Genomic DNA, 12149 nt, shown 5'->3' with positions numbered 1-12149 from the left:
ATCCCACCACTCAAATGGTGGTCCAAAGTAGAAGCAGCACCTTGGGGGTTGTTAAAAATGCAGCCACTCCAAACCTACTGAATTAGAATCTGCTTTTTAAGAGGATTCCCAGATGATTCGTTTGCACTTTCAAATCTGCAGAGCACTAAATTAGACCTGACTCCCAGGGGAGGCAGGCTCAGCCTGGCCACCCGTGTAACTGACCCTCTGCGCTTGGCTGGGTTGTTAGGGCCAGCTGTGAGGTGGTTGAGGATGTTATTGTAAGGACAACTTGGATATTAAATTGCAACCAAGGCCCGGGAGATTATTGCAACAAAGGGAATCCTGCTAGTTTTATTGCAACCAGCATCTGCATGATGGACTGAATGATGGGCCCAAGAGATTTGTGGAAGAATTCTGAGGCCTAGCTGCCACCTCCGAACAGGCTACTGCGGATAGGCCTCTCAGTTTTAACTGAACTGGGGTGCACGAAATTGGAAAACAGTTTAGAACACGTTTGTTGCGCTGAAACGGTGAGTATTTATAACACTGGCCTGGACACTTAAAGGAAACCTATTGGGGCCCAGGATTCACTGAAACAGGTTTAAGAATTTGTGACAAGATTGTCTGCTAACAACAATAACAACAAAGGAAAGCACAGAATCTGGACTATCACACTGACAACATTTCAAACTGGAATGCCTTGCAGAGTAAACACCAACTGGAATCTAGCTGCTCTGTTGCAACAAGTTTGGATTTGCTATTGAAACAAATCGACAAGTCTGTGGCTGAGGCCGTGCCTGGCTCTTTTATTGCAACAGGGGTGTCCCTTTGTGTCAGGAGCACTTGTGGACAGGGCCAGAGGGACTCCTATCACAAGGGGAAATTACGCTGAGAGGCCACACTGTTATAAAGGCAAAACTTGTGAAATGCTTTGCCATAAGGACATAATGTATAAGGACAGCCAGCTGATAATGAAGGACTGTAGGGAGCGGCCATCCCATGCCTCCCATGGATGTCGGCAGGGCAGGAATAGTACCCCCATCTTACCCCTGAGGAAACTGACTCAGGGAAGTTCAAGGGTCCCTGTTCTCAGGAGCAGCATGTGGACCTGGGCCTTTTGGCTACATCCCGCGCTTCCTTGCAGGGAGGCTTTGCATAAGCTTTTTTTTTTTTTTTTTTAAGATTCTATTTTATTTATTTGACAGAGACACAGCGAGAGAGGGAACACAAGCAGGGGGAGTGGGAGAGGGAGAAGCAGGATTCCCTCGGAGCAGGGAGCCCGACGTGGGGCTCGATCCCAGGACCCTGGGATCATGACCTGAGCCGAAGGCAGATGCTTAACAACTGAGCCACCCAGGTGCCCCTTTGCCTATGCTTTGAAGTGGATCAGGAAACTCGTGGGAAGAAAAGCATGCATGCGTATTTTACCTATTCAAACCCAGAATATCCAGTTGCAAAATTTTAAGGATCTGGAAGTGCCGTAAGAGATCTAAATATCTTATTTCCAACAGATCATAGGTGTCTGGATTTCAGCAAATGGGAAGAGACCGGAGTTCAAGTTTGGTCTCCACCACTTGTCAACCTAGAGGCTTGGCTCAATCCGTAATCCAGCAAAATCATTCATTCTTTAACGCCCAGCTCCAAGTCACCACCTTTGTGAAGCCTTCCCAGATTCTGCCCCAGCCCCTCCCCCCCCCCCCCTTTTGAAGCCCCCCCCCCCCCCCCCCCCCCCCCCCCCCCCCCCCCCCCCAGAGGTAGTGCCCGGCTCCCCAGTCTTCACGGTTTGCTTTACTGACGGTTTGGGACTTATTGGCATTGTGCGGTGTCTTCCCCCAGAACAGGGCTCATCTTTGCGGGCTTAGCGGGTGGCGGAGCCCAGCTCGCTTCGCCAGGGAGCAGCGCCCACAACGTGGCCGCTTTGTGCCTCAACCCCTCGGACGCCTCCCGGCTCCCAAACTCGAGCTTCCTCCCTCTGCCGAGGCCGCTCAGACCCCCGGGTGTCTGCACGTCGGTGACCTGCAAGCACTGGGGGACACAGAGGGGGCGGAGGGCAGGGAGAGCCCGCGCCCACACGGGCACCCGCGGCCGCGTCGGGCCCCGCGTGCGAGCGCCCCCCGGGCCAGGGGAGGGGCGCCAGGCCGCTCCGTCCAGCCGGGCGCAAGCTCCTCCCGGCGGGCGTGCGGGCGGGCGCCCCCCGACAGCCGCACACAAAGCCCGCTCGGCGAGCTCGGCGCTCGGCTCCTCACGCCTGTGCCGCCGCGCGCCGCCGGGCGGCCCCGGGTTGGGCGTCGGGCCGCGGCAGGCCCGGGGCGTCGAGCGCCGCGCGCATCGAACCGGCGCGGGAGGGGGAGGGGAGGGGAGCGGGGGAGGAGGGGGAGGGGGCCGGCGGGGGAGGAGGAAGAGGCCTCGCGCCGAGGAGGGAGCAATTGAATTTCAAACACAAACAAGCGCACGAGCGCGCAGCACCGCGCCGCTGCATCCGCGCCCGCCCCGTCCGAGCGGCGCGGGCGCACAGCCGTGGCCGCGCCGGAGCTGGGGCCGGGGGCCGCCATCGAGGCGGGGGCCGCGCGAGGGCCGGAGCGCAGCGGCGCCGCTACCGCCGCGCGCGCAAACTTGGGCTCACGCTCGCCGGCGCGGCGCGGAGCCCGGGGCGCCCGGAGCCCCGCCATGTCGCGCTCCAACCGGCAGAAGGAGTACAAGTGCGGGGACCTGGTGTTCGCCAAGATGAAGGGCTACCCGCACTGGCCGGCCCGGGTGAGCAGCGCGGCCCGCCGCCCCGGCCCCGGGCTGGGTTGCGTAACACCCGGGAGGACGCGGGCGCCCCGCGCGGAGGGGCGCGGGCGGGGGGCGGCCGAGTCCCCGACTCGCCGCGAGCGCCTCCGCGGCCCCCCCCCCGCCGGTTACATAATGGTGGGGGCGGGGGCCCGGCGAGCGCGGCGTCAGCGCGGGGCCCCCCGCGCGCGGCGGCGTGGGGCGCGCGGCCTGGGCTGGGGCCGTCGGGAACTCCTCCCGGGCGCCCGGGGACCCCCTTAGAGACCCCTGCTGTCGTCCCTAACCGCTGCCCCCGGCCAGACCCTTCTCGGACCGAAAGGTAGCAGGAGGGTCCCAGCCCAGTGAGGAATATGTGGAGGCGGAGTTCGCTTCTGGAAAACTTTGGTTTGGGGCGGCCGTGAGAGGTCTGAAGTTGGGAGGGTCGAGGACCGTTTGGGGGCGGCGTGAGACGGGGATCTATCTGGCTCGGAAATTATCCGCCAGAACCCTTCGCTTCGCAGCCCCCCAAGTATATTCCTCCAAATGCTGGCAATTCAGAAGGGGGGCTGAGGGTGGCAGGGCCTCGGGAGGCCGGGAAGTGCCGTCCAGGCTGCCTCATCCTGGAGGTGGGGGGAGCCCCAGCTGCTGCTCCCTCCCAGATAGGATCCTCCCGCCACAACGGCCCAGTCTGCCATGTGGTTGAGTTAGCCCGCCAATATGAGGGACGCCCCCCCCCCCCCGCCCCCGGCTCCAGCACCTGGCCAGGTGGGAGGGTGGGGCCCAGAAGCCCAACCTGGTGTGTTCATCATGTTTCCCCTAAGGACTGGGTCGGCTCGAGTAAGGAGGGAGGGCGGAGGGAGGTTGCTGGGGGAGGTCGGGGGTGCCACTCGGGTGGGGGGGTGGCAGGGCAGTGCCTCTGGCAACTTACTTCAAAGTTGGTCTGGAGAGGCCTTTGGAATTGGGTGCGGGTCTGACTCTGTCCCCTAGAGGTAGGACTCAGGAGAACCAAATAGGGCAGAGAGCAGAGGGTGGAGGGGGTTTTCCAGGCGAGGGGACCAAGTGCAGAACTGCTTTTAGGTTACTTAGGTTGCTCTCCACGTGAGTCTGTGTCTTTATCTGCCGCAGACCCTGCTCTGGGCCTGGGAAGTTGCCCCAGGGCCCACTGAGGCCCATTCCTCACTCTGTACCCTCTCCTGAAGAGTGTGCTTGATCCCATATCCCTTGAGCTCCTTGTTCCCTGAAAGTTCTAGATGTCCAGCCTCTGAGGGAATGCAGTACAGAAGTGGGGCTCTCCCAGCTTCTAGGGCCTCCTGAGAGCCTGGGCTGGGCGTGGGGGAGCGGTTGGAAGCAGGGTGAGGAAGCAGCCACCCAGCATGGTGTATGTGGCGTGTGAACACTCGTGTACTTTACCCCGCACCTTTGATCCATCTGGCTTCTTGGCCTGGACGCCAAGGCCCTGTTGGGCAGGGCAAGAACTGAACCCAGGTCTCTGCTGCTCCTACCTGCTGGGGGTGGCACAAAGTCCGAAGGCTGGCCCAGGCCCTCAGGGAGGGGGTGCAGCTGGAATGTGGGTTGCAGGGAAGCCTTTCTGGATCAGGGACGAGAGAAGAGGGAGGGGGACACAGGTGGGCCCACACTGGCCCCAGTGAGGTAGAGCTTCAGGGTGAGGCAGCACTTGGGACTGGGGAAGCCCTTCTATCTTGTCTTCACCCTGGACGTCCAGGACAGAAGGTGGGGACAGGGAGGCAGTGTCTTTGCAGTGTCTTTCTTTTGAGGCCTGGACTGTTGAGATAGAGTTAGGCTTGGGGAGGGGAGGTCAGATTGGATGGCAAGGAGGCACCACCCTTTGCCTGTGCTCCGGCTTTTATGACATCTGGGGGATGGTACACCCGAGGCTCTAAGCTCCCAGATGGGTCCCCCTTGCGTGCCAAAAGAACAGACAGATCCGAGCGTCCCATGGGGAATGCTGGGATGCTGCCTTAGGCCCTGGGGTGGCAGAGTCTGAAGGCGCCTGGCCCCTCCTGAGAGGGAGGAGGCTTGGGGGTTCTCATGGACGGCCCCACCTAATCTACTAGACAGAACCCTGAGCCATGGTGAAGGCCCCTGCTTCTGGGGAGGATGGCTGACTGGGTGAGGCTGGAACAGCTCAGTGCCTGGAGAGGCCCAGCCAGAGGGGCCACGTGGTCGGCAAGACCTGCCTGGAGTGTAGGGTGACTCCATCTTAACCTTCTCCTTTTCCTCTTCTTCCTGCTTGACTTCTTGGGGGATCTCCAAGCACTTAACAATTAAGCTCCAAGACTCAGGGATTTTTCCCTCCCAGGTTCCTTCCTCGTCTCTCTGCTTCCTGTTTCACAATCCCAGAAAACCTGAGCAGCCAGAGGGCCTCACCCAGCTTTCCTCCCCCTCCCCCCTCCCCCCACGGCCAGGCACCACCTTCTCTTTTCTGCATCTTGGGCTTGCCACACTTTCCCGGCCCCAACTGTCTCCTGCCCCAGATTTTCCGGTTCCTGGGTCAGGTTGGGCCTGGCCCTGGGTGTGGTGGTCAGAACCCTGGCTGGCACTCCGAGTGGCCTTAGCCTTCCCTGCTGCCTTCCTCCGTGTGGGCCGGCGGCCCTGGGCTCGGCTTTGGCCTGAGGCTGGTGTTCAGTCGGTGTTCAGTCCTCTCCCGTGTTCCTCACCTGGGAGCTTCAGTTCCCTCGTCAGACCTTGGGGTGGCCGTGGGCTCAGGGAGGGCGGCGATTCACGTGCTCGGCTCTGTGTGATGGAGCCAGGCAAATGCAGAGGGCCGGGCAGGAGTGGAGGGGCCCCGGCCTGGGAGAACTGCCCTTCTGGCTTTGTGGAGTGGCTGAGAATCAGCAGAGCCCCCTCCCCTGTTGGCCAGTGGTTGGGGGGGGGGCGTGCGGTGGGGTCCCTAGCCCTCCTCTGGCCCCACCCTGACCCGCTTGGCTTTGACTCACTTGTTCTGAGTCACAGCCTGCATATAAAGGCACCGCCTGGGAGACCTGTGTCTGTATTGGGGATACAGGCCTCCCCTGAGACCGCATGTCCTCTATGTGGGGGAAGAACCGCCCTCGCTTCAAAACGCAGAGAGGACGTTTCCTTTGTAGCTTGAAGGAAGGGCTTTTTCCCCTTTTGAGGTGAGGGCCTGGGACTTGCATTAAGTGAAAGGAGCACTCCTCCTGGCCCCTCCCCCCAGGTACCTCCAGTCAAGGGGAGGCGGGGGCGGGTGACCCTTCTGGGGTAGATGCCCATCTGCCCGGGCCCCTGGCATCCCTCTTTCCTCCAGACCCACCCTGTATTTGGCGAGAAGTCAGCAGGGCGGGTATATCTGGTGTCTTTCTATTTTTAATTCCCATCCATTCTTTTGTTTCTCCTCCGCCCCTGAGGCTGGGCAGCTGGTGGCCTCCTGGGTCCCCTGTCACACCGTTCAGCTGCCTCTGAGTTTGCTGTCCATGGTTTCCCATGGCCTGTGGTTGGGAGCAGCCCTGCTGGAGCTGTGCGCCTTGAGAGAACTTCCCGGCCCCTCCTTTCTGACCCTTCACTCACCCCCACCCCCTTCCTGAGCCTCAGTTTCTTCCTTTCAGCCCATGAGCCTGTTAACGCCCTGGCTCAGGTGTGGGCGCCAGGAATGCAGAGCTCAGGGCTCCCTGCTGTACTGCAGCCCTGCCCCTTGTTTCTGGGGCTGAGACCCACGGAGAAGAGGCCTAGGCCTTTTGCTATCGTACCCAGCCTGTCTCCTGGGACCTTTAAGCCCTGGAGGCTCGCATTTTGCTTTTTGCTTGCCCCCCTCTGAGAGGAGGGTGGGGAGCTAGCTGGTCACAAGACCCAGGTGTCCGGGCCGAGGCCTGACTCCTCCTCCGCCTGCACCCCAGGTCTGGCTTCCTGAGAAAGGCCTGGGCCCTCCAGCCCTGGCTGTGGTTTCTAGCACAGCCTGGGACCCAGGTGCCAGACGCCGGGCTCAGGGGGTGGGGTGTGTTTAGTGTCCCCTCCTCCCCAATCCAGAGAGAGGGCCTGGGGGGAGGGGTGGTCACATTCCTGGTTGCTGAGTGGCCCCGGGGGCGGGGTGGGTTGTCATGGCGATGGGGATCCTGTTTGTGGGGGGGAACTGCGTGCCTTTCCACCCCCTGCTCTCACACCCCAACCTCCCGGTCATGGGGAGGGCCCAGCTGGTGTTGGGCCTTCCTGGGGGGAGGGGCTGGACCTCTGTCCCAGAGGCCACAGGGCAAGGGGGGAGGGGCTCAGGAACCTGAAGGCTCCGTGCCTGGCGCAGGATGCCCCTCAGATTCTTGCCCAGGGCTCCACCCCCTCCCCTGGGTGGGTCTCAGGGGTTTGCAACCACCCAGCCTCTCCGTCTCCCCAGGTCCCCAGGTCGGGCGCTGCGTCCCAGTCTCTGGGTTAGCCAGTGCCTTGGCCTGGCTGGCTCTGTCCGAGCTGCGCCTGGGGCCCCAGGCAACATGGCTACCTGGCCTGTGTCCGGCGGGAAGCCGGGCTGCTGGGGCTGCTGGGGCTGCTGCAAGTGTTGCTGGGAGTTGTAGTCCTCCCCGCCCCCCCCCCAGCTCAGCTGGGCCTGGGCTGCCAGGGCCTGGGCTGGGGAGGCTGCTGGGGCCACTGCCTGCCCATTTCCCTGACCGCACACCTCTGCAACTTCCCCACCACGGCACCCTCGTCCCGCAGAACATGGGGGGCAGGGGGTCAAGTCAGGAAACCAGCTCAGACCCTCACTAACTTCCCGTGTCATTTGGGGGCCCTGTTTCCTCATCTGTAAAACGAGAGTGTCTGACTACATCCACAGGCTTTCAGAGTGCTCCCAGAGGCCTTTGGCGTTGCTCTGGAGAGGGGTGTCCGATAGGCAGTCCCTTGGCCTTCCCCCTCCACCAGAGCAGTCTGCCTTTACCTGTCTCTTAGCTTCCTTCAGCAGATCTTTCTCGTGAGCCGACTGTGTGCTAGGCCCCGAGCAGGGGCGAGGGGGGGTGGTACAGACAGGCCTGCTGTCAGATCTCAGGCAGGCGTAAGCCAGAGTCCACACAGGCAGCGTTCAGATGCTCACATGGGTGACTGTAACTGGTGCTCTGAAGGAGAGGGGCTGAGCCTTCTGTGGGGGGCCGGCTGGGCTGGGGTGGGAAGGCTCACCGGGACTGAATGAGTGTGGGAGACCAGAGGCCAATGTGGCTGGAGCAGGGAGGGGAAGGGCAGCATATGGCTGAGGAGGAGAGCTAGGACCCGTGGGCTGGACTGCTGGCCAGGTCACGGCCATTTAATCCTTCCCCACCCCACAACTTAAGTACCATGACACTCTCCATTTTACAGATGGGGTAACTGAGGTCAAGCATAGTTGAGTAAGTTGCCCCAGGTCATCCAAGTATGTTGGTGGCCGTGTGGGGATTCAGACCTTGATGCTCTGGAGCAGATGATCGGGTAGGCCCTCTAGTGAGCGGAACCTGGAAGGTTTTGAGCAGAGGGAGAAGTGCTCAAGGCAGCACTTGGAAGGCCCCCCCTGGCTGCCGTGGGGGTGGTAGCTTGTAGGTGGGCTATAGTCCAGCGAGCCCGAGGGGAGAGGTGACCCTGGTTGGGCTGGGGTAATGGGCCCGCAAAACAAGTGCCGTCCCGCCTGTCGTGGAGAGGGGCCGACTCCGGGTTTCTGCTGGGCTTAATGTCTGACTTTGAACAAAGTTCTGCTGCTAAAAAGGGTTTAAACACCACCTGGGGGATCTCCCCGGTCCTTCTCAGTCTGGTTTTACACGAATGTGTCTTGGAGGCCGGCCTCGGCCCCAGATTCGTGAGCTCAGGACTCCACTTACTCGCTTCCCTCATCTTGCTCCCAGATTGACGAGATGCCTGAGGCCGCCGTGAAATCCACAGCCAACAAGTACCAAGTCTTTTTTTTCGGGACCCATGAGACGTGAGTGAGGGGCTGTAGGTGGGGCAGGCCAGAGGCCATGCTGGTGCCCCTTCCCCTGGGGCTTCGAAGCTCAGGCAGCGAGGGCTCCAGAGCACAGTCTCCCATCTCTCCCCAGGGCATTCCTGGGCCCCAAAGACCTCTTCCCGTACGAGGAGTCCAAGGAGAAGTTCGGCAAGCCCAACAAGAGGAAAGGCTTCAGTGAGGGGCTGTGGGAGATCGAGAACAACCCCACTGTCAAGGCCTCGGGCTACCAGGTGAGCAGCTGTCCACCCCAGAGACCCCCCTGGGAAGCAGGTGTGGCCACTGTCTCCGGGGCCCACAGGGCAGGGGATGCTTAGCCTTCAGGAACGGGCCTGAGAGACCAGGGTTTTCAGGGCGCAAGCTCCTGGGGTGGGGGTGGGGGGCCCTGCAGGAGGGGCTGGGGTCACGGGGGGTGGTGTGTGGTGTGGGGGGCAAGGACAGGACGGAGGCGGTAAGTGGGGACAGCCCTTTATGGGGCCTAGTGTGAGTGTAGGACTTGGCCTTAACTCTTTTCACAAAGGCTTCCAGGAGGAGGTGCTCGTGAGCCGGGCAGGATGAGGCGGGAGGGTGGGGGGCGGGGGTCGGCGGGGAAAGGGTCCCAGCTCCCTTCGGGAGAAGTTGACCCGAGGTTTTGCCTCCTGCTCCAGCCCTCCCCCCTCCTGCACAGAGCCCTGCCTGCCCGGCCAGTGGGTTTAGCCCGGGGCTAATCCGACAGAGGTGGGTCTCAAATCACTCGTGAGACTGGGCACCTGGGGGGTGGGCGGGGGCGAGGTGGGCGAAGGAAGGAGTGAGTGGCCGCGGGTGGGTCTGGGGAGGGGCCCGGCAGGCCGCTCTGGTGCCACTCAGCCTCTGCCGTCTCTGCGCGCAGTCCACCCCGAAGAAGAGCTCAGTGGATGAGCCCGAGCCCGAGCCAGAAGCCACAGAGGGGGATGGCGACAGGAAGGGGAGTGCCGAGGGTAGCAGTGACGAGGAAGGGAAGCTGGTCATCGACGAGCCAGCCAAGGAGAAGAATGAGAAGGGGGCACTGAAGAGGAGAGCGGGGGATGTGCTGGAGGTAACTGAGCGCCACCTGGGGCCTGGGGCGGGGTGGGGGCAGCTGCTACTTCTTCAGGGACATCTTGATGTGGGGGAGACCAGCTCCTAGTCTGGGGTCCCTAGGGACCCTTCAGCTGGCAGAGGGCCGGGGAAGTGGACTGTGGGTGTGCCTAGGAAGGAGCCTCTCTGAAAGCGGGGGGGGGGGGGGGGCTGCTAGGTGGCTGGTGTCCTCCCTCTCCAACCTCAGGTGGCCTTGTCTCTGCCAATCCTACTTAGGACTCCCCTAAACGTCCCAAGGAGGCAGAAGACCCCGAAGGGGAGGAGAAGGAAGTAGTCCCCTTGGAGGGTGAGAGGCCCCTCCCCGTGGAGGTGGAGAAGAACAGCACCCCCTCTGAGCCCAGCTCTGGCCGGGGGCCTCCTCAGGAGGAAGAAGAGGAGGAGGAGGAGGAGGAAGAGGCTACCAAGGAAGATGCTGAGGCCCCAGGCATCAGAGATCATGAGAGGTGAGGGAGCCCCCTGCCCTGAGGCAGCTGGGCTGGGGGGCCCAGCCACCTGTGGAGAGGAGGAGGAGGAGGTGGGCCTGCAGCAGAGGCAGGGTGGGCTCTCCCAGGAGACTGGCCCTGGCTGGGGTGTGGCCAGCGCAAGGCCACACCGATAACCCTTCTCCCCTCCAACCCTCCCCCGCAGCCTGTAGCCACCAATGTTTCAAGAGGAGCCCCTGCCCCGTTCCTGCTGCTGTCTGGGTGCTACTGGGGAAACTGGCCATGGCCTGCAAACTGGGAACCCCTCCCCCTCTCCCCCCTGCTGTCCTCTTCCATTTATTCTCCCCACTCCAAGCCCAGCCCCTGGAGATTGACCTGGATGGGGCAAGCCAGCTGGCCCTCACCTCCATGTTCCCAACACCCCTGTGATCTGAGTCAGGGCTCTGTCTTCTGCTTCATGGGCTGAGATGAGACCATTGTGTCCCTCCCTGCCTGGAGCTGTTTCTGAGGGTATCTGTTGGGGCCTGGACTGGCTGTTTCCACCTCCGGACACCTCCTCCGCACCCCTGTCCGCCCCCCCCCCGTCCGTCCCCCCAGCATTCTGGACCTCTGGGTTAGCTGGGATCAGAGGTAGGAGTGGAAAGGATGGAGAATAAACAGCAGGGTCGGCTTCTGGGCCTAAGAGGGGCAATCTTCAAATTGGGGAGGGGGGTGGGCAGGAGGGTGGCATCTTCTTGCACTCCTGTCCCTTCCTCCCATACCTATTATCCCAGCTGCCTAGATTCAGGGAAAGTGGGACAGCTTGTGGGGGAGGGGCTCCCTTCCATGAATCCTTGATGATTAACAACACCCTTCTTTTGCTGATCCCAGGAGTTCTGGGAGTTGTAGTTGATCATCAAAAGATTGGGGCCTCCTGAGATTGGAAGGGTTGGCTTCACCCAGCTAGGGTGGGAGTGTTGAGGAGTATCTGTCCCCCCTTGAACTCTGCTCTGGGGAGACCCCCAGCTGCCCTTTCCCCTCTCCCCACGTGCTCAAGGCCAGCCTACAGTCATATATGTCACCCAGACATTAAGGAAAAGACACATTTTTTAGGAAATGTTTTTAATAAAAGAAAACTACAAAAAAAAATTTTAAAGACCCTATCCCTTTGTGTGCCCCCCTCCTCCTCACTCCTTCCCCACTGTGGCCCCCATTTCTGAGGTGCACTGGGAGGCTCCCCTTCTATTTGGGGTTTGATGACTTTTCTTTTTGTAGCTGGGGCTTTGGTGTTCCTTCTCGTGTCATTTCCCATTCACATCCCCCACCTGGTCTCCTCAGTGTCGTCACCAGACCCGAAACCCACTGAGAGGACAGGGAAAGAAGTGCCCTCGCCCAGCCTCTCGCGCGGTCTCTCTGCCTCTCTCCAGTCTCCTGTGTCCCCCTCGCCCCTCTCCTTTGGGCTCTGATGAAAAATTGCTGACTGTAGCTTTGGTTGTTTAGCTATGAGAACAGTAGACAATTTCAGTTCTAGAAAAATAAAACCCGTTGATTACTAGATTGGGTCTTGACTGCTTCTTGGCGGGGGCGGGGGTTGGTGGAGAACTGGAGGGGTGGGATGGGGAACCGAGCGCAGTGGCCCCTTCTCGGACGGAGATGGGTGGTGCCTGCCTCTGCTCCGGCAAAGTCGCACGAACTGCACCCCTCAGTCCACTCCTGCCAGCCGCTGGGGACCACAGCTCACCCCACGGTCACCCGGGAGGCCTCGGAGCGGGGCTTGCTCGAGACGGGGGGGAGCGACGCTGCTGCCACGGGTCAGAGCTAGGGGTGCCCGCCACCGGTAAGTGGTGGGGAAGGGCCGGAGGCTGGCAGGGTGGGGTCCTCCCACGACCCCGAGTTGCGTGGAGGGGCCGGAGCAGGTCCCCTCCCGTGCCCCCTCCCAGAGCTGACATTTTGTGACAAGCTCATCGACTCGCCTTGGAAGGGCCCACGTTTCACCCCTT

At 61.5% G+C, this 12149-nt stretch overlaps 1 protein-coding gene across 3 annotated transcripts; it reads left to right on the top strand.

Moving 5' to 3' along the window:
• Positions 1 to 490: 490 nt before the first annotated feature.
• Positions 491 to 11704, top strand: HDGF (heparin binding growth factor). Of its 3 annotated transcripts, none has more exons than XM_035009869.1 (6): positions 491 to 512; positions 8556 to 8632; positions 8748 to 8886; positions 9522 to 9707; positions 9965 to 10191; positions 10376 to 11704. In XM_035009869.1, exons 2-6 carry the CDS (start codon positions 8565 to 8567, stop codon positions 10380 to 10382), a joined length of 627 nt encoding a protein of 208 aa, XP_034865760.1. In that variant the 5' UTR covers positions 491 to 512; positions 8556 to 8564; the 3' UTR covers positions 10383 to 11704. The 3 variants fall into 3 exon arrangements, with proteins under 3 accessions (XP_034865760.1, XP_034865757.1, XP_034865758.1); XM_035009866.1 differs by lacking the exon at positions 491 to 512 and adding an exon at positions 2403 to 2736; XM_035009867.1 differs by lacking the exon at positions 491 to 512 and adding an exon at positions 2938 to 3073.
• The last annotated feature ends 445 nt before the right edge of the window (positions 11705 to 12149 follow it).

Source organism: Mirounga leonina, unplaced genomic scaffold (assembly GCF_011800145.1).
Source record: "Mirounga leonina isolate KUSES-001 unplaced genomic scaffold, KU_Mleo_1.0 Mir_154, whole genome shotgun sequence".
In the NCBI taxonomy this organism is placed as follows: domain Eukaryota; kingdom Metazoa; phylum Chordata; class Mammalia; order Carnivora; family Phocidae; genus Mirounga; species Mirounga leonina.
Note: the sequence above shows the minus strand (reverse complement) of the source record. Positions and strands in the feature narration are given on the sequence as shown.

Excerpts from the sequence above, each read along its gene's own strand:
- HDGF (XM_035009866.1), top strand. The coding sequence starts at position 2,650 with ATGTCGCGCTCCAACCGGCAGAAGGAGTACAAGTGCGGGGACCTGGTG. Across the intron at positions 2,737-8,555 it reads ACCCGCACTGGCCGGCCCGG|ATTGACGAGATGCCTGAGGC; the intron begins GTGAGCAGCGCG and ends TCTTGCTCCCAG. Across the intron at positions 8,887-9,521 it reads TCAAGGCCTCGGGCTACCAG|TCCACCCCGAAGAAGAGCTC; the intron begins GTGAGCAGCTGT and ends CTCTGCGCGCAG.